The sequence below is a fragment of the Notamacropus eugenii genome, chromosome 4 (genome assembly GCF_028372415.1).
Source record: "Notamacropus eugenii isolate mMacEug1 chromosome 4, mMacEug1.pri_v2, whole genome shotgun sequence".
Classification (NCBI taxonomy): Eukaryota; Metazoa; Chordata; class Mammalia; order Diprotodontia; family Macropodidae; genus Notamacropus; species Notamacropus eugenii.
Window position 1 is genome coordinate 89,631,249 of NC_092875.1, and position 19,662 is coordinate 89,650,910.

At 36.3% G+C, this 19,662-nt stretch overlaps 1 protein-coding gene and 1 pseudogene across 3 annotated transcripts in view; one reads left to right on the top strand and one right to left on the bottom strand.

Moving 5' to 3' along the window:
* TOP1MT (DNA topoisomerase I mitochondrial) overlaps positions 1–19,662 on the top strand; it is an 82,269-nt gene that overhangs the window by 54,409 nt on the left and 8,198 nt on the right. For 2 of the 3 annotated variants that reach the window (XM_072602847.1, XM_072602849.1), the window contains 7 exons: positions 1,463–1,585; positions 2,517–2,704; positions 6,401–6,545; positions 9,438–9,581; positions 10,258–10,443; positions 15,810–15,878; positions 16,532–16,646. In XM_072602847.1, coding sequence (XP_072458948.1) covers positions 1,463–1,585; positions 2,517–2,704; positions 6,401–6,545; positions 9,438–9,581; positions 10,258–10,443; positions 15,810–15,878; positions 16,532–16,646 — 970 coding nt within the window. The remainder of the gene's footprint in view (positions 1–1,462; positions 1,586–2,516; positions 2,705–6,400; positions 6,546–9,437; positions 9,582–10,257; positions 10,444–15,809; positions 15,879–16,531; positions 16,647–19,662) is intronic. The other variant, XM_072602848.1, reaches the window with a different exon arrangement.
* Positions 12,968–13,773, bottom strand: LOC140500348 (TIP41-like protein; annotated as a pseudogene).

Below are 19,662 nucleotides of genomic sequence, written 5' to 3' on the forward strand. Positions count from 1 at the left end.
TGTTAATTATTTCCTATTTATCCGGTATGTAGCTTGCTGTGTGTGTGTGTGTGTGTGTGTGATATCGTCTCCCCCACTGTGTTGTAAGCTCTTTTAGAGCAAGAACTTTTTGCCTTTTTGCATCCCTTAGTATAGTGCCTTGCACATAGTAAGTTCTTAATAAATGTTTCTTGAATTTAGTTGAAAATATACCACAACTTGTTCAGCCAGTCTTCAGTAGATGGCTTTATAGGCTATTTTCAGATTTTTACTATTATAATTGAAGTAGCTATGAATATTTTATATAGGCAGTCTTGTCTATTAGATAGATGACCGATCTTGGAATCAGAAAACCAAGATTGTGGAGAGTTAAGAAGAAAGAGAAAAGGCAGTGTAGGCCCCTTTTGTAGCTATCTTACAGGGTTATTGTGAGGAGGAGATGAAATAATATGTGTAAAACATTTTACAAACTTTAAAGTGCTATGTAAATGCTAGCTGTTGTCCTTATTATTGACAGCTGTTGTTTGCAAGACAGTCTGATAGAGTAAACCTTAAAATTTTTTTTAACAATAAACTGTTAAGAGCATGATATATAGTGGGTAGAATGCTAAAATTGGAACTCAGGAAGGCTTGGGTTCAAATCCCATTTCTGTCTCTTTACTGACCTGGGGCAAGCGACTTACCTTTCTCATTCCATGACTTAAGTTATTTATGAAATCACATTGCCTATGAAATCACAAGTTATGGATGTATTGTCATAAACACCCGACAGTTGTTTTCCTTTGATCATAATTAATGTAGAAGCTTTTAATTTTTCAGTAGGCATTAAATACATCGTGCCCTCCTACTTATGGCATATATTTAAAGTACTGACCAAAGAGTCCTAGAGTATAAGCTCCTAAAAGGAGCAGTCTTGGTTTTTCACCTCATTTCTTATGAAATTAAATTATATTAATATTTTTAGGTATTGAGTCATCAATAATAGTAGTTGTAATGAATTATTAGTCCTTGATGTCTGGTACACCCTTTGTTTCTAGTCTATCTCTCAGAAATACCCATTTGACCCATAATTTTTAGGGAAGGAAATTCCTTTATCTTCCTAAATAACAAGTTTGTGTCCTGCTCACTAGCTCCATTTTTGTCCTTTTAGTTATAGATAAGAGATGGTCTATTCTGATGATTCATTGTGTTATGGATTTGTTCCATGCCATTGAGGTGCAGACTTCTAGCAGGTTCTAACAAACTAGATAAGCCTCAGGTAATTACCTAGTGATGGATTTTGTTTCTTTTTGAGCACCAGGCTTGCTTATCTTGTTGGGACGACCTTTTCACCCAGAGATTGACCATAAGATAATAAGTTTTATGAAAACTGTTTGCTAAAGTCTCTCTGCATCACTTGTTGGGACACCCATATGATAAAATCATGGAGCTTGATGTTGATGAGTAAGAAAGGCTTTATATTGGTTTCTCGCTTTTGGTATAGGAAATGACAGTGGAAGAGAAGAAGATAATCAAGCACCTGGACAAGTGTGATTTCACAGAGATCCACAAATACTTTTTTGACAAAAATGAAGCCCGAAAAGCTTTGCCCAAAGAGGAGAAACAGGTCAGGATGCATTCTAAAATTTTGGGTATTGATTTGGTGATATTCATCCTAGGAGAATTCATCTTATTCATGGGCGCAGCCAGACCATCAGTAAGAGGTTGGTTACCAAAGATGTATTCTGTATACTTGAAATATGTCCTTGTCAAATTTCATGCAGATATGTTTTAAGCAAATTTAACTGCATGAAGTTCTTTACATTAAAGATAAAATTAGGGGGTGATTATTTACTTTATTAGACTATCATTCTGTAAAAGGATAAAATTCTTTTAAATAGTCAACTACCCTAGGATGTTTAAAATGGTTCATTTATACACTTTCAGAAACATGTATAACTACATAAAACTAGGTGTACCCTTGAATGTGGTTAGTAACAGTTCTCATCTGAAGAATGGATAAATGAATAAAATGTAATATTAATGTAGTACATAATTTGATCCACTATGAAATATAGTTTTCAGTTTTTGCTTCATTTTTTTTGGTTTGAAATTCATTAAAGTCCTTAAAAATGATAATCCTTACAAGAAACAAAAATAGCTTTGAGTACAGATGGGCAAAGCAGTTTTTTTTAACATAGTTGTATTGGTAGTTAAAGTTTAACTCAGAACTTGACAAAAAAAAAACTAGACTGACTTTTTTTCCTTTTTTAGCTTAATTAAATTTAGTTTGAAAAATTCTGTTGTCATTGACAGTCTAACATGACTGGAGATAATGTAGTGGTAGATTCTATCTTAAATTCTTCAGTAATAGTATGTCACTCTAATTCATTGATTTCCTTAAACTTTTGATTTCTTGAGACCCTTTCCATGGAAAATTGTGTAAGTGCAGACTTCAGTTTGGGCTAATTAAGGGATTGATTAATAGTCCAATTTAAGAAATTTAAACTTGTTCTACTCTGCTCACCACTAATATATATTATGTTTTACTAACTCAGAAACTGAAAGAAGAGGCAGAAAGACTTCAGGAAGAGTTTGGCTACTGTATATTAGATGGCCACCGAGAGAAAATAGGTAATTTCAAGACTGAGCCACCTGGGTTGTTTCGTGGTCGTGGGGACCATCCCAAAATGGGAATGTTGAAGAAAAGAATAATGCCAGAAGATGTAATTATAAACTGCAGCAGGTATGCTTTTGATGTAGTAAAACCTTCCCGCTAAAATTAGTGTAAAGATATGTTTTGAGTTAGGGATGGCAGGGTAGGAGGAGTCTCAAAGGGATGCTCCCTTAGGTTAAGAGTACATGGTAAAATTTAAGTACTACAAATTGAGTTGATCTTGGCTAAGATTTGTATTTTTGACTTAGAATATAAGGATCATTTTAAAAAATTATTCAGCATTTCCTAGGGTCTGAGTTACATTCATAAAAATAAAATGAATGAAGAGCATAAAGATTTTATTCCTTTTATTTGTAACATGTAAAAAGTTCAAGAGATATAATTTCTGGGTAATTAATCATTTTATTAATCATGCTAGCATATCAATCAATCAAAGTGTTTACTGACACTCCTAAATGCCTAAGACCCCTCATGGAACCCACTCACCCTCATGGAACCCACTCACCATTTATATGCACTTGGAAGAGTGGGTATTCCTGAGGGTCACAATTGAGTCTGATCGATTAACAGGTAATGAGAGAAAATGAATGTTATAATGAGAGATGGGCCTATTCTCAATCAGGGGCTTAAGTACATGACTTTGATTATTTCATTCACTTCCAAACCACCCTCTGCTAAGGCAATCTAATCAAAGAATATATCCCCCCCAACTCTGAGTAGAACACTACCAGAGGTCTGAACAAGATTGAGGAGAAAGTTAATCCCATCTCATTATCAGCAGGGTCTTTCAGATGCTGGCCTGGCAGAGTAGAGAATAAAGTTTCAGAAAGGGTTAAATCCTGTGTCTCCCCAGTATTAGTCATTTCCCTCATATCATTGTACTATGCTTAATAATTATAGTCATCTTAAAATTTTACATATGTTACACATGCCAGTTCCTCAACATACTTGACAATAAAAGAAAGTAAATTTGTTTCATAAAACCTTAGACTGAAAATTAGAAGGAATTTGTAATTTTCCAAGTAATCCACTTCAACTTCCTCATTTTACAGGTGAGGAAATGGAGGCTCAAATAATTTCTTTAAATGTTTGTCTTTGGGGTTTTTTTGGATAACATGATTGCAACTCCTGCTTTTAAAATTTAACTCTTGATAGATAGTAAATAAATTTTCCAGCTCTGTTTTATTCTATGTATGCCTTTGTTTTTTGAATGTGTTTCTTGTAAGCAGCTGACTGGAGGGTTTTGTTTTCTTATCCACTCTGTCATTCTTTTTCATTTTATTGTATTGTGTAATCTACTCCTATTTAAAGTTGTGATAGATTTATATTTTCTTCCATTTGTCTCTAATATTGCTTTCTCCCCCAAGTTAAGATTTTTTTCCCCTATTGTGATATAAGCACAGTAGTGTTGAGTTTGTTTTTTGTTTTTTTTCTAGTTACTTTAGCTTAATCTTTTTTCAAGTGTCTTTTCCACTGGCTCTTTTTCCCTCAGCCCCTGATTTTCTCTCCCTTTCCTCCCCACCTATTTGCACAATTTCTTCCTCTTTTCCTTTTGGAGTTTTGCTTATTAGTTCCTTTTTCTTTCCTGCTTTTATCTGGTAATTTAATTCTTCTCCTCTTTTTTTCCCACTTTTTTCCACTTTTCCACTTTTTCCACTTTAGAGTACCTTTCCTCTCTTCTCCTTTAACTAGCTTTTCATCAGTTTCCTGTTAAAATTTCATTCTCTACACCCTTCTCCAGAGATAAGTTCTGTCCCTTTGTATTATGCTATTGTGCTAAGTGCTTTACAGTTGTTATCTCCCCTGGGAGGTAGTTGCTATTATCATTCGTATTTTATAGTTGAGGAAACTGAAGCAAACAGTGATTAAGTGACTTACACAGGATCACATAATTAATAAGTGTCTCAGTTTGGATTTGAATTCAGGTCTTCCTGACGTAAGGCCCATTGCTCTGTTAAGTATGTTTCAGACACCTCTTTGTTATTAAACAACCATGTTTTTTCATTTGTGGTTAAACTTTGGTCTGCATATTGAATTCTGTTGTTCTTCAGAACGCATTTCGTTTCCCCCAGTGTTTTCTTGTGGGTACAGAGTAGTCTTGTGTAATTCTAATTTCCTTTCCTTTGTATTTGAAGTTCTTTCTCCTGGTCACTAGAAAAATTTCTTGTTTCTCAATGCAGTTGTTAAATCATTATCTGTCTTGCACTTTGCAGCCTTGAGTTTTTTTCTGAAAGTGATTCATGGATTTTTCCGAGTAGCAACTTGTTTTCTGTGTTCAAGAGGTCTGGGCAGTTTTCTTGCATTACCACTTGTATTATAGTATTCAGATTTTTTGGCTTGTGATCTTCTGGGGAGAACTGTAATCCTTAAATTGTCTGAAAGAATCCTGTCTTGAGATCAGTATATTTTGCTGAAATGGAAAGCGTGTTTTTACACACACACACACACACACACACACACACACACACACACACACACACACACTCATGTGTACAATTTTATTTTTTCCAAATTACATATAAAAACTATTTTTTAACTTTTGAGTTCTAAGTTCTCTACCCTCCTTCCTCTTCCCTCTCCTCCATAAGACAAGCAGTTTGATATAACTTATACATATGTAGTCATGCTAAATATTTCCATGTTAGCCATGTTGCAAAAGAAAACACAGACCCCCACTGCCAAAGAAAAAAGAAAGCTTAAAAAATGTGCTTTGATTTGTATTCAGACTCCGTCAGTTCTTTCTCTGGAGGTGGGGAGCATTTTTCATCAGAAGTCCTTCAGAATTATCTTAGATCATTGTGTTGCTTAGAATGCAATTAATCATAGTACAGTATTTTTGTTGCTATATACAGTGTGTTCTGATTTGATCATGTTTTCTTTTCATGTTATTTATTGATTTTTGCTTCTCTTCTTGCAGATTTTCTTTCACTTCTGTGTATTTGCATTCCCGATGGTCTTCTCTTTTGTTTCTTCTTTGAGATTTGCCACCATGGATTCTTGTTTTTTGGTTCTGCCATAAATTCTGCTCTCAATTATCATTTGTCTTTTATACCACCCAGGAACAGTGTGTTGTGGTTTCATGCTTTCTTTAAAATTCATAAGGTCCTGCCTCAGGACCTTAAAATCCTTTTTTGTTTTACAGTATGTAAGTTGTTTACTAGATTTGATACCTAGTCATATTTCTTTCTGCTGTTAATGTCTTCTCTGTTAGTTTATCTTCTGTGGTCAACATCTTTGAGTTTTCTTCCTTATGAGATCATTAGTAATTCCAGTCTTTTTTCCCCTTCTTTTCCCCTTTTGCTCACTTCCTAACTCCTTTCCTTCTTATGGTGAGTTCCCTAGAAGCCAAATCTCAAAGCATCTTTAGCTTCCTCACATGCTGGGCAATTCATGATAGAACAGCCTAAATCTCTGCTCTAAGTGACTTGGGGAGAGAGAACTGGCCATAGCTAGGTGCTAGGTTCTTTCCTCAGGTTTAGAGAAGTAACATTGCTGGGAGTTGCAAGAGCCCTAGGAAATCCTGACACTACCCTTAAGGAGCCTATAAACTTTTGAGATAAAAGAAATAAAATTAGCAGCATTTGGGCAACAATTAGAGAATGAGACCAAACAGAATGTGAACAAAATCTGGAATATGTGGTACAGACAAGTAGTACTTAAAAACAGACAATGTACTTTGGAATTTGATGAATCATTTTCGTATGACTTCAGGAAAAAAGAACCTGTAAAATAATTAACCTGACTGGTATGGCTTTTTCCTTCCAGGGACTCTAAAATACCAGAACCACCTCCAGGTCACAAATGGAAAGAAGTACGCTTTGACAACACAGTCACTTGGCTGGCCTCATGGACTGAGAACATCCAGAATTCCATTAAGTATATCATGTTGAACCCCAGCTCAAAGCTTAAGGTCTGCATATGAGTATGTTGAGGGTATTTTTTGGATTATAGACCTTTTCTTTTTATAAGCCAATCTTTTTAGAAATCCAAGGATATTGCCTGAGGTTAAGCAAATTAAGAAATTATACCTATTTTGAACAGTAGTACCTCTATCTGGATACTCCTGATCTGGGTAGGAATAGGCTAGACCTTGTACAGCAGTAGAGACAGATTCAACATTTTTCTGTGTTTTACATCCAAGTTTTCTTTGAAATATGACAGCAGACTGTTTAATCTAAGAACTAACCTGTCCAACAGACTTATCACCAGGTTGACTGCTAGGTGATGAAATTTTCAGCCATAGGGGCTCAAGCTCAACTATGTTCCTACAAGGGTTATGATAAGCTTTGGGGAAGCCAGTAAAATTAGTACCAACAAAATTATGAATCTAGTAATGTGATGGTAAAAATCCCCTGAAGTTTTAGGAAGCTAATTTTGGCAGCATGTTGAAATTACCAACTACCTTGTAAGTATTCTTTGACCTTCAGTCAGTTAAATTCCTCATTCTGCCCTCTTTCCTGCTCCTCTCTCCCCATCAAAAAAATGTGAATTTGTGACTCAGATCAAAAGCTGTCATCATTTATTAAAGTATTCTTTGTAGTATAGGATCTTTAAGGCAACATGGTGTAGTGCCTGGAGGAGCAGTTGTGGAATCAGAGACCAGGATTCAGTTTTCATCTCTGCATGCTGTGTGACCCTGGACTAGTCACTTGGTATCTTAGGGTAACAAATAATAAATTTTTCAAAAAGATGATAATAAATCACCTTTATATAATATTTTTAGATCTGCAAAGAGTTTTATCCACAACAGCCCTAAAGTGTTGGTAGTACAAGTATTAGTGTCTTCCCGATTTTATAGATGAGCAAAATGGGGCATAGGGAAGTTAAGTTACTGCCTAAAGGCACACAATTTATAGTGGGTGAACTAGATTTTGAATTGCAGTCTCTTGACTCAAAGTCCAATATTAGTTTGGTTATAGTACTCCATATCAGAGGAGCTGCGAATCAGTGGTGTCTATTCAGACACATGGTACTGACATAATGATATGAATGAATACTTCAGTTCTGTAGATGATGCATACCACCACTTGTACACATGTATCAAGTTGTTAGAGAACTGTGTGACTTAAGGAGATTCTATGGTAAGGCATGGTGAAACTTCACAAGTGGGGAATGTAAAAATAAGGAATCAGCACATGTTTACATGAGGACAACAAAGCTAAAGAACTCATCTTTAAGTTCCAGTGTATTCCCGTCTTGGAAATCTGTTGACCTTGCAGGTTGGTATTTGAATTCCCCACTGACACTCTTGGAGCTGTCCTCCAGCTCTTAGATTGTACAGTTTACAAGGACTCATGGTACTATAGTGTACAGTTACTACAACAAATCTCAGAACCACTTCCATGTTAACACTGTGAGCTCAACCCTCCTCTTTTGAACTACCTTTCTTTATCTCTTGTTCTCAAATCCAGTGCTTACCTAACTTGTTTTATTACCTTTTAGCAAGTACCCTTTCTTCTCCACTCTAGTGTCTACCTAAAATAGAAAGATTGTAGGAATACCGGAAACAACGAAAGTCATAATTTCCACACTTACACGAAACTTCTGTCATCTTTTTTTTCTTCTTTAAGGGGAGGTTGGGGCATGATGAATTATAGTCATTCACTGTGGAAATTTTTGAATTAAATTTTATGTTGATGAACAGATGTCAGTTTTCTCTCTCTGCCATTGAAAAGAAAAAAAGAAAAACCAAAGTTAAAAACAAATAGTAAGCATAGTCAAGTAAAATAAATTACCTCATTGGCCACGTCCAAAAAATATATTGTTTTGTTCGGTGTCCTATTCATTTTCTCTCCTATCAGAAAGGGCTTCATCTTGAGTCCTCTGGAATTATGGTTGGTCATTGCCTTGATCAGAGATCTTAAGGCTTTCCAAGTTGTTTTTGCAGTGATGTCACGGTATTGGTTTTTCTCTTTGTTCTTCTCGCTTCACTTTGCGTCAGTTCATGCAAGTCTTCCCAGGTTTCACTGAAACTTTCTGTCATCATTTTTATGGCACAGTGATATTACATTACATTCATTCATGTACCATAAGTTGTTAGTCCATTCCCCAGTTGATGGGCTCCATTTTGTCCAGTTTTTTGCCAGTACAAAAAGAGATGCCATAAATACTTTTGTACATGTAAACCTTTTGCCTTTTTCTTTGATCTCTTTGGGATAGAGGCCTTAACATAATATTTCTGGGCCAAAAGGTATTATTACATACTTTAGTTATTTTTGAGGAATAGTTATAAATTGCTTTCTAGAATGGGCAGGTCAGTTCACAACTCCACCAGTAGTGCATTAATGTACCTGTTTTCCCACAGCTCCTCTAGCATTTGTCCTCTTCCTTTTTTTGTCAGTTTTGTTGATCTGATGGGAATAAGGTAGAGCATCAGAGCTGCTTACGTTTTTTTATGTAACTATTATTCATCTGAAGAATTTTTTCATATAGCTATTGATGGCTTGACTTTCTTCCTTTGAAAACTGCCCCATTTTCTCTCTTTTTTTTTTTGGAGGCAGTTGGCATTGTGATTTTCTGAGGGTCATATAGCTAGTAAGTATCTGAGGCCAAATTTGAACTCACGTCCTCCTGACTTCAGCAGATCACTTTCTAAGACTATGAGTAGCAGAGCAAATGCCTGTCTACATTGCTAGAAGTTTCCTCACTAGGTGTTCCCTGTAGTAATAAAGTCACTGATCTAATATGAAAAACGTAGAATTAATGTGGGTGGAGGTTTCCTTTTCTCCTTCTACCACAAACCATTACCTGAGGTAAAGAATGAAAGAAAGTATGGAAGATTTTTATTATTTTCTTTATCCAGGGGGAGAAGGACTGGCAGAAATATGAAGTTGCTCGACGCCTGAAGGGGGTAGTTGACAAAATCCGTTTTCAGTACCGTTTTGACTGGAAATCAAAAGAAATGAGAAAACGACAGAGAGCGGTAGCCCTTTATTTCATTGATAAGGTCAGGTTTTTTTTTTAGTCTTTAGTAGAATTTACTGTTAGATAAGAATACTTAGTATCAACACCAAATTCTGACATTTACTGAATTTGTCAGAAGACTGCTTTTATCAGAGTTTAAGCAATTAATCTTTTTATTTACATTGCAGCCTTGGGAAATTCACCTAACCTTGAGTTTGTTTTCTCGTCAGTAAAGTGGGAATAATCATAATTCATATTTTTATTATACCTGAAGGATTATAGTATGCTTTCCTTACCATAACCTTGTAAGAAAGGTAGTATTAAGTATCGTTATCCTCATTTTACAGGTGAGCAAACGTGCAAATCAGAAGGGTTAATTTACCCTTGATCCCATAGCTAGCATGTGTCAGGGGCAGGATTCAAACTCAGATCTTCTGACTCTAATGGTCTTTCCACTCTGTCTAATAGTAACACCTTCCTCAGTGGTGGGGAGGGTCAAAGGAGGCAATATTATGGTAATATTTGTAAACACAAAGTTTTGTGTGTTGCCTGTTATTATTTAGCTGTTAGAACAGAGGAAGAACAAGTTTGACAAATGTTGCTAATATTTGGAGAAAAGGAGTTTTCTCTGCTATATATAAGGTTGGAACCTGTTGATTGTGGTAACAAGGTGTGCTTGAATAATTCCATCTCAGTCTCCTTTTCTTTCCCATGGCTAGCTGGCCCTGAGAGCTGGTAATGAGAAAGAAGAAGGAGAGACAGCAGACACTGTTGGCTGCTGCTCTCTTCGTGTTGAACACATACAGTTACACCGTGAGTTGGATGGGCAGGAATATGTTGTTGAATTTGACTTTCTGGGAAAGGATTCTATCCGATACTACAACAAAGTGCCAGTTGAAAAGCCAGTGAGTACTTTGTTTTATCATGTTGCAGACTTGAGGTATTTTAATTTCGGTTAAGACATGTTACAGTGAAATTGGAGTCTAGTAACTCTGCCACGTTTTCCCATAGAATCTAAGAGATGGATGGGACCCCAGATACTATCTAATTTAACCTGTATATTACCATATATCCTCTTGGAACACTCCCAGCAGGTGGTCCTCAGGCCTTTTGCTTGGAGATTTTGAGTGAGGAATAACCTACTAATCTACAAGGCAGGCTAGTCCATTTTTAGATAGTTCTTAATTATTACATAACTATTTAGATAATGCTAATTAAAGATTTTCTATATATCTATTCTTATTGTAGCTTCCAGCTATTATTCTTATTTCTGCCTTTTAGCAGTAAGCTGAATATGTCTTAACTAATTCCTCTTCCACTTGATAGTCTTTAAATATTTGAAATGATCTTTGTTCTTTAAATTGAATATCTATAGTTCCTTCAACTTATCTCCATATTCTTAAGGTCCATCCTTTATAGATGGTCGCCATCTTATAGACATTCTACATCATATCAATATCCTTTCTAAAATGTGATGCCCAACATTAAATATAATATTCTGTGAGTAGTCTAAGGCAGAATACAGTGGGACTATTCCTTTCCTTTTTCAATATGCTATTCTTTTCCCTCTTTTAAAAAAAATTGATAGTATTTTATTTTTTCTAATTACATATAAAGACAATTTTTAACATTCAGTTTTTGAAAGATTTTGAGTTCCAAATTTTTCTCCCTTCCTCTCTCCCTAAGATGACAAGCAATCTTTATATCTCACCTTGGGAAGATGATACTTGTAACTCTTAAGAACTATATCTCTTTTTGGGCAATTAGAAGGCAAACAATTTAACCTTTAACATGCTTTTTTTTCTGTTTACCTTTTTATGTTTCTCTTGAGTTTTGTATTTGAAAATTGAATTTTCTGTTCAGCTCTGGTCTTTTCATCAGGAAAGTTTGAAAGTCTCCTGTTCCATTGAGTGTCTATTTTTTAAGTTTAATCTTTTTCAGTTATATATTAAATTTTTTTTGTGTGTATTTTCCTAATATACATTTTCTCTTAAGGACTGATTTGTTTTTAGTCCAAAAATTTTGCTTGACAGCTCACTGTTGTCATTTCCTTTGACAAACCAATTTATTGATTCTGTTATTTTTCTTTAATCTACTCTTATTTATACTTATTTTATTTAGTTTTTATTTAGGTGAATTGACTACAAACTCTCCTCATTGATTATAATTATTACTGCTTCATAGTCAACAAAGATTGAATTTTAAATTAATGGGGTTTTTTTCAGTTGTTTAGGAGCAAAAAAAATATACTTTTTGTGAGTTTCACTTAGGAATGAATAGATGTCTATTATGTTCATATATTTTCTTGCATAAAATTCTTTTCAAGTCCTTAATTTTTAACTATTTATTATTGTTGGACTTTTCTAGATTTGAATGGGGCACATTGAGTTCTCCTAGCTTCAAATTCCCACCTAGCTTAGTACCTGTCATCCTACGTGTCTATGAGTAATTAACAACATTTGATACAATTCAACAAGCATTTATTAAATTTAACAACATTCGAGGCATCAGGTGTATGGAGCCCTCCCCCAAAATGTAATACATCATTTTTATTCCTGACAGTATTAATGACACTCAAAGTAGGAAATAGGTACTAGACTTGACACTAATACATCCACAAAGGAAAAAAAGGAGTGGAGATGGTACAAGTTAGACATCCCAACTGAAATACAATCCTTTTTTTAAATGTTAACAATACCATTTAGTGATCTGTGCTTCATGGGAAGGTAAGGATGAAAGAACTCCTAACTAAAACAAAAAGTTGTTACTTGCTTATTTAAAATGGTAACCAAAAATCTACTTGCTTCAGAAAATCTCTTACCTAATGCTGGAGTAATTATTTTCTGCCTTATATGCACTGTGTAGACAGGCAAAAAAAAAACGTATAAAATGTTTGAGATTATATATATTTACTTATTTTTGCATTTCACTGTAAATCTATCCAGTCTTTTTTTCATCCCTTTTTGAGGCCCCCTCCCCTGTTATGTTAGATATCTGAAAATTTGAATACAAAAACTAGGTTTTATTTTTAAAATATTTTTTCCCCATTTTCTTATCCCTTCCTATGCTGATCCCCAATATTTTGTGAAAAAAAAAAATCTAGCTTCAGGATTTAATATGTAGTATATTTCTCCTTAATACCAGATCCAATGCAGGGCCATCTCTAGTCATCCTGATCTATATCTGGCAACTGGACCCAGATGAGTCTGGAGGAGATAGTGAGGTTGGTGACTTTGCACAGCCCTTCCTCACTTAAATCCAATTCACTTGCAAATTGTGGAAACACCTTCCCGATTGTGTGGTCCTCTTCAAGAGGAGAACCAAATCTTCAACAGCCAAATCCAATAGATTGATATATACCTAAAACTTCTCAGTACTGATAACCAACTTTAGCATATTTATTCACATTAAGGTGTTATGTAAGGTGCAAGTACAGAAACATCAGCACAAGAGAACCAAAAATAAGACACCAGCCTTTACAAGATGTTGGCCAAAAATTAGTTGTAATACCAGCACACCTGTCAGTGAGGGGCCACAGCTGAGGGATATGTGCTATTAATCAGTTTTAATGGATGAACTAGCATTAAATCCAAAAATGTAATCTGTTCCCTGGCTTTCAATTTCTCTCTATCTATAGGATCTGTTGTAGGCACAACCTTTAACTTAAGTGATTCACCAAGCAATGTTCCTTTGTAACCTGTTGTGTAAGTCTAATCATATGGTTTAATAATCTCTTTGGAGTGTTCACCCTCCATCCTGCTCTCTTGGAATTCTTTAGCATGTGCTACTTTGAGCACTCCCTAGTGGTTATTTACACACTTTAAAGCACCAGTCACATTGAACTCAATTCCAAAGCCAGAAACATGTTGGATTCTTAAAACGTTGTCTCCAAACATCTTTTCAGAAAGAGATGGCATGTATATCTCATTAGCTGATTTCTCCACACTGGCTGACTTCATGATGCGTGTCTTGGCCACTTTCAGTTTCCATGGCATGAAAGAGAAGTTCTGGTGACTGCTCTGGAAGCAGTGGATTATCATGGCCATGGTGGTGGTGCAGAACCAGTGAGAGCTGGGGTACCCTCCCTTCTCCTCCACCCTACCTCCCCCTGCTCCACTCAGGTCCCGCCTGGGCCCCCTGTCCTCCTGACCTCCTGCCAGCCCACCTGCCCCCACCTCTTCCTTCTGCTTCCCAGAACAGGTTGCCTCAACAAGTGTCCTTTTTATTCCCCTGAAAGATTATGCTTAGTTTTGCTGGGTAGTTGATTCTTGGTTGTAATCCAAGTTCTTTTGCCTTCCATATCACATTTCAAGCCCTCTTATCCTTTAATGTAGAAACTGCTTAGTCCTGCATAATCCTGACTGTGGCTCCTTGATTATCGAATTGTTTCTTTCTGGCTGCTGGCAGTATTTTCTCCTTGACTTGAGAGCTCTGGAATTTGGCTATGATATTCCTTGGAGTTTTCATTTTGGAAAACGCTTTTGGGAGGTGATCAGTGCATTCTTTCAATTACTATTTTACCTTCTGACTAGGACATCAGGGCAGTTTTCCTTGATAATTTCTTGGAAGAGGATGTTCTGGTTCTTTTTTTGATCATGGCTTTCACGTAGTCCAATAATTTTTAAATTATCTCTCCTGGATCTGTTTTCCAGATCAGTTGTTTTTCTAATGAGGCATTTTGCATTTTCTTTTATTTTTTCATTCTTTTGATGTTGTTTGATTGATTCTTGTTGTCTCATAGATTGCCTTACTTCCCAAAAAGTATTCTTTAATCCAGTGAAACTGAACTCCTGGCAGTTCCGCGCCTTGAATGCTCTCCCATGCCTCTTCTACTACAACTACTCACCTTCCTGATTTTCTTTCACTCTCAACTAAAATTCTACCTTCTACATGAAGCCCTCCCCTACTCTTAATTCCAGTGCCTTCCTTCTATGAAGTATTTCCTATTTATCCTGTTTATAGCTTGTTTTATGTGTATTTGTTTGCATATTGTCTACCTCTTTAGGTTTTAAACTCCTTGAGGGCAGAGAGTTTTTGCCTTTTTTACATCCCAGCACTTCATCACAGTACCTTGCACATAATAGGTGCTTAATAAATGTTAATTGATCAATTGTTTCTACCTCCATATTAATCTCCAACCAAAGATTTCTTACCAAGTTTCCTTGTTCAAGTTCTTGAATTTCCCCTTGTGATTATAACTTCTTAATGGAGGACATTCTGCCCTGTTCCACTTCCTTAGACTGTGTCTTTTTATGAGGTATCCTCTTCCAAATTCATATATTAGTCAAGGGTCTCATACCATCAAGTGTCAGTGAGGTCACATTTACCACCTTGTGATAGAATTCATCATGCTTGTTGCCTGTCTTTGTGTATTTCTGTGTAGAAATTTGAGACCATGGGATCTGTTACTACTCTCTTCTTGAATTTTCCTCTGTGAACTTCTGAGTGTCTCACCTTTTTTCTTCTTCCTATATTATAGCTCTACTTAGTGGTATGTAGCTGACATAAAGAAGAAGTTCTCTTCCCATCCCTTCTCCTTTTCCACCTGCTAATCCCCACCTTCCTTTTTAGTTAAAAGGCTCTTTGACTGGATTTATAAGTCTCTAAAAAAGTACATTTTTATCCATACTTGTTAAGTACATTTCATCCTTGATAGGATCCTATGATTCCTGTATTTTATACCATGATGCAGAATCTAAATCCAGTGCTTAGCACCTGTTCATTTCACCAATCTTCCTTTATGTTCTGAATCTCTTCCCTTCCCTTCATTGAACAACACTGAACAAACCACTTAAGACTTTCAAATTTTTGCCTAAGTAATACTTCTTATGTTTCTTTGTGCTTTGGAGGTAACCTCAGGCTCTTGAAGACTGCGCTAGCAGAACATAAGTTGAAAGTTGGAAAGTCTTTTAATAAGGACCTATCAACAGCCACTTAGAGCTGTCGTTCAAGAACCACAGGAACTAATCTAGACAAGTTCTGAGGGGCTCCAGGTCAGATTCCAGGAGATGAATGTGTTTTTACCACAACTCATTCACCTCTCTCAGTTTCCATGGAGTGATTGTGATCACCATCCGTAGACAGAGCACTTTCTCAAGTGAAATCATTGATTCCTGAAGTATTAAAATAAATGTGGGACCTTGTGGTTACCAGCTTGATTCCTGTACCTCCCCTGCCTTCTCCCAGTTCCTGTTGCGTCCTTTCTTTATGAGGCTTTTCTGAAACTATCCACAGTATTCATGCATGCTCTGGGTTTTTCTCTTCATTACAGGTATTTAAGAATTTGCAGATCTTCATGGAGAACAAGGATCCAGGGGATGATCTGTTTGATAGACTTAATGTGAGCTTTTTTGGAAAAAAGTGATCCCTATTAACTTTGCTACTGATGTCACACTGATCGCACAAAATGTCACTGTCACTTCTGCAATATGTTTTTTGTGTGTTATTGTTCTGACTGGAGATAATAGAACATCAAATAGAACACAGCATTTCAAAACTGACATGAATAATAGATTCATGTCTGTTAAATATGGCTTTAAAAAAGTCTTTTGATAAGAAATAACGTTTTAATTTATTATACACTGAATGTTTCTTTGTTATTGTTCTAATCTTGGTTGATGATGTGGAAAATCCTATCTTGAAATGTCCACATTATTAGTGTTAGTAGCAGGTGGAGAGGAAACCAGACAGTGGTTAAATTTGAATGTCACAGGGACGGGCTAGGCTGAACTCTGTCCCTGGGACAATTGTGGCACAAAGGCTGGTTTCTTGGCAAGGACTGGGAGAAGATTTTCATACAATCAGTTGTATGCAGCCTGCCCCAGTTAGAAAGGCTCTCTTACCCTTTTCATTTTCTTTGGTTGTTCTGTACTCTCTTCTCCTGTTCTTTCTCCCTATCTGCCTGATCTGCTAAAAATTGAGAACAGAAAGTAAGCAATTATGATATTCCTGAAAGTCCTATTTAAAAACTCATTTGTTCCTTCATGTTTTCAGACATCAACCTTGAACAAACATCTTCAGGACCTGATGGATGGATTGACAGCCAAGGTGTTCAGGACTTATAACGCATCCATCACACTGCAGGAGCAGCTCAAAGCACTGACCAATGGTAATGAGTTCTACCATAGTGGAGATTAGATTTAGTTTATTAGACTTTTTTAAGTGTTGCCATTGCAGTCTAGTGAGATTAGCAGTGCTTGGGTTTGAATGCTGACCTTGCCACTACTGCCTGTGAATGCAGGCAGACTGTTCTACTTCTCTGTGCCTCGCTTCCTTCATCTGTTCGCTGGGATGATGATCCTTGCACTCCTAATTGCTGTGACAATGTCATCTGCCCTTATTATCATCAAACAGTTAATTATTTGAGTGGCTGCTGTGTACAGTGTAGTAGGTAGATATAACAAGGTATAAGAAACTTGGAAAAGGTTGGAAATAACTGATAAGGGAAAGGCAAAAGAATTTTGAATGACCTAAGGTTGTAAACTTTGGGGACTGTTAACAAAGTAAAATAAGCTTTGTTTTGGTATTAGTGGTGGGAGTAGTTCTTTGTTAGTCAATGAGCATTTATTAAGGGCCTACTGTGCGTTAGGCACTGTGCTAAAGTAAGTTCTGGTTCTGCAAAGAAAGGCAAAAAAGCAGTCTCCACTCCCAAGGAGTTCACACACTGATTGGGGAGACAACATGCAAATAATGTGTGTATGATCAAGATATAGACAGGGTATATGGGGAGTTTGTCTCAGAGGGAAAGCACTAAGATTAAGGCGGTTTGGGAGAGGCTTCTTATAAAAGGTGGAACTTTAGGTGAGAGTTGAGGGAAACCAGGAGAAATAGGAGGTGAAGATGACGAGAATGTTCCAGGCATGGGGGGCAGGCAGCCAGTGAAAATGTCTGGAGCTGGGACTTGGGTTATGTGGCAGGAACTTGGAGATCAATGCTAGTGGATCACAGAATATATGGAGGTGAATAAAGGTGTAAGAAGACTGAAAAGGTAGGCAGGAGCCACATTATGAAGGGCTTTGAATATCGAACAGGATTTTATCTTTGATCCTGTAGGAAATAGGGAACCCAGAGTTTTTTCAAGAAAGTGACATTTAGACCTGTGCTTAAGGAAGATCAGTTTGACATCTAAATGGAGGACGGACTGGAGCGGGGAGAGATTTGAGGCAGGAAGCCCAACCAGAAGGTTATGCCATAACATAACATCTATGAGATGATGAGGGCCTATACTGGGGTGGTGGTGATGTTAAAGGAGAGAAGAATGGTGCTTTACCAAGAGCAGTACTTGACCACTGATTGAACGTGAGAGAGAGAGAGAGTGAGGAGTTGAGAGTGACACCTGGAAATATGGGTGTTAGTAATAGTCAGTTAGTTTGGACTGTTTTAATCTGATTAAAAGAAAAGTAGTAATGTCATGGAACCTAGTGGAAGAAAAACCAAAGTTAACAATTATAACTTTGACAGGGTAGAATTTCTAATGAACAGGAAGCAAATTGCAGAATAGATTAGAAAACAAAACCCATCAATTTGCTTTTTACAAGTAAACATCTAAGCTGTGAAAGTAAAGGGGGAGACTAAAATCTGTTAGATTTAAGATGAGTAGAAATAAATAAGATTATAGGACCATAGATTGAAGGGTCCTTAGGAGTCATTTATAATTCAGTATCTCATTTTAAAGATAATAGAGGCCTAGCAAGGTAAAGTCACATCATGCCTGGATTATTTGTGTTTAGTTCCTGGACCCACACTTTAGGAAGGACATTGATAAAGTGGGGAACATCCAGAAGAGCAGTAAGAGCTAAGGCCCTTAAGATGGTGCCCGTGGGTACTGACTGAAGCAATCAGGAATGTTAACTTAAACTAAAGAAAACTTAAGGGGGTCATGCTAGCTTACTTCAAGTAGCTGAAGGGCTTTCGTATGGTAGAGAGATTAGACTTGTTCAGCTTAGTCCCAGAGGGTGGCACTGAGAGCAATGGCTGGAAGGTGAAGAGGAAAATTTCAATTTGATGTAAGAAAAAACTTCTTAACAATTAAAGCTGTCTGAAAGTAGAATGGTCTGGTAGGAAGTGGATTCTTTTCCCACTTGTTAGGTACAGAAAGGATTCTTGTTCAGGTATGGTTTGGACTAAATTGTCTCCCATGAGAGATTCTCTGCCTTGTTAATCATTGAACAAGCTATGACTCCAAATGCATTTAGGATGCTCATTTCCTTTTAGATTAGGAAGAAATATTTTTAATCTCCAACTAAAGGGTGATTATTACTACTTATCAGCTATAATGGAAAAACATTGCTTTTTAGGTCTAGGTTCACTAGAAGACCTCTAAATCCCCTCTTTAATATCCTGTGATCTCCGTTACTTTAATCATCATGCTATTTTCCTGTTTCTCTCTCTCTTAAGGACATCCATGCTTATTATTGTCTTATTTGAAATCGTCATTGCAAACTCCTGTTTATTTTTACTCACCTGAAATAACAGATTTTAGTCTCACCCTTTTACAGTTTAGATGTTACTTATAAATAGCAAATTATCTCTGTGGAGAGTATGGTCTACGAGATTTATTGAGACAATAGTTTTAGCATAATAGCAAAATAAATCTACAGAAATCATCATTATTTCTGTATTTACAATAATCGAGACAAAAATAAGAGGAATACCGTTAAAAAACAACAAAATGGAGTGTTAATGTTATTAACCTAAAATGACACACATGAGCTATATAAATAAAATTGCAAAACAATTTCCACTGAAATTAAGGTAGAATTAAATAAGTAGAAATAACTAGGCCTACTGTTGTGTTCATATCACCAAGAAGGTTCTTGACAAGAAAAGACCAGTCTGTAAAAATGTTGTAGCACTATTTGTACTAGTAAAAATTGATAAATGAACCATCTGCTTAATGATTGGGGGATATCTGAACAAATTGTAATGTGTCAATTGACAGTTATTTATTTAAGCACTTACTGTGTCTTGGGGGGGCTATTCTAGATGCTGAAAATACAAAAACAAAAGTGAAGCGGTCCCTGTCCCCAAGAAACTTACTTTCCAGAAGGCAATGTATAAATACATGAATATGTATATAAAATATGCAAAAAGCCAATACAAGGTGTAATACAATTGAAGGACGA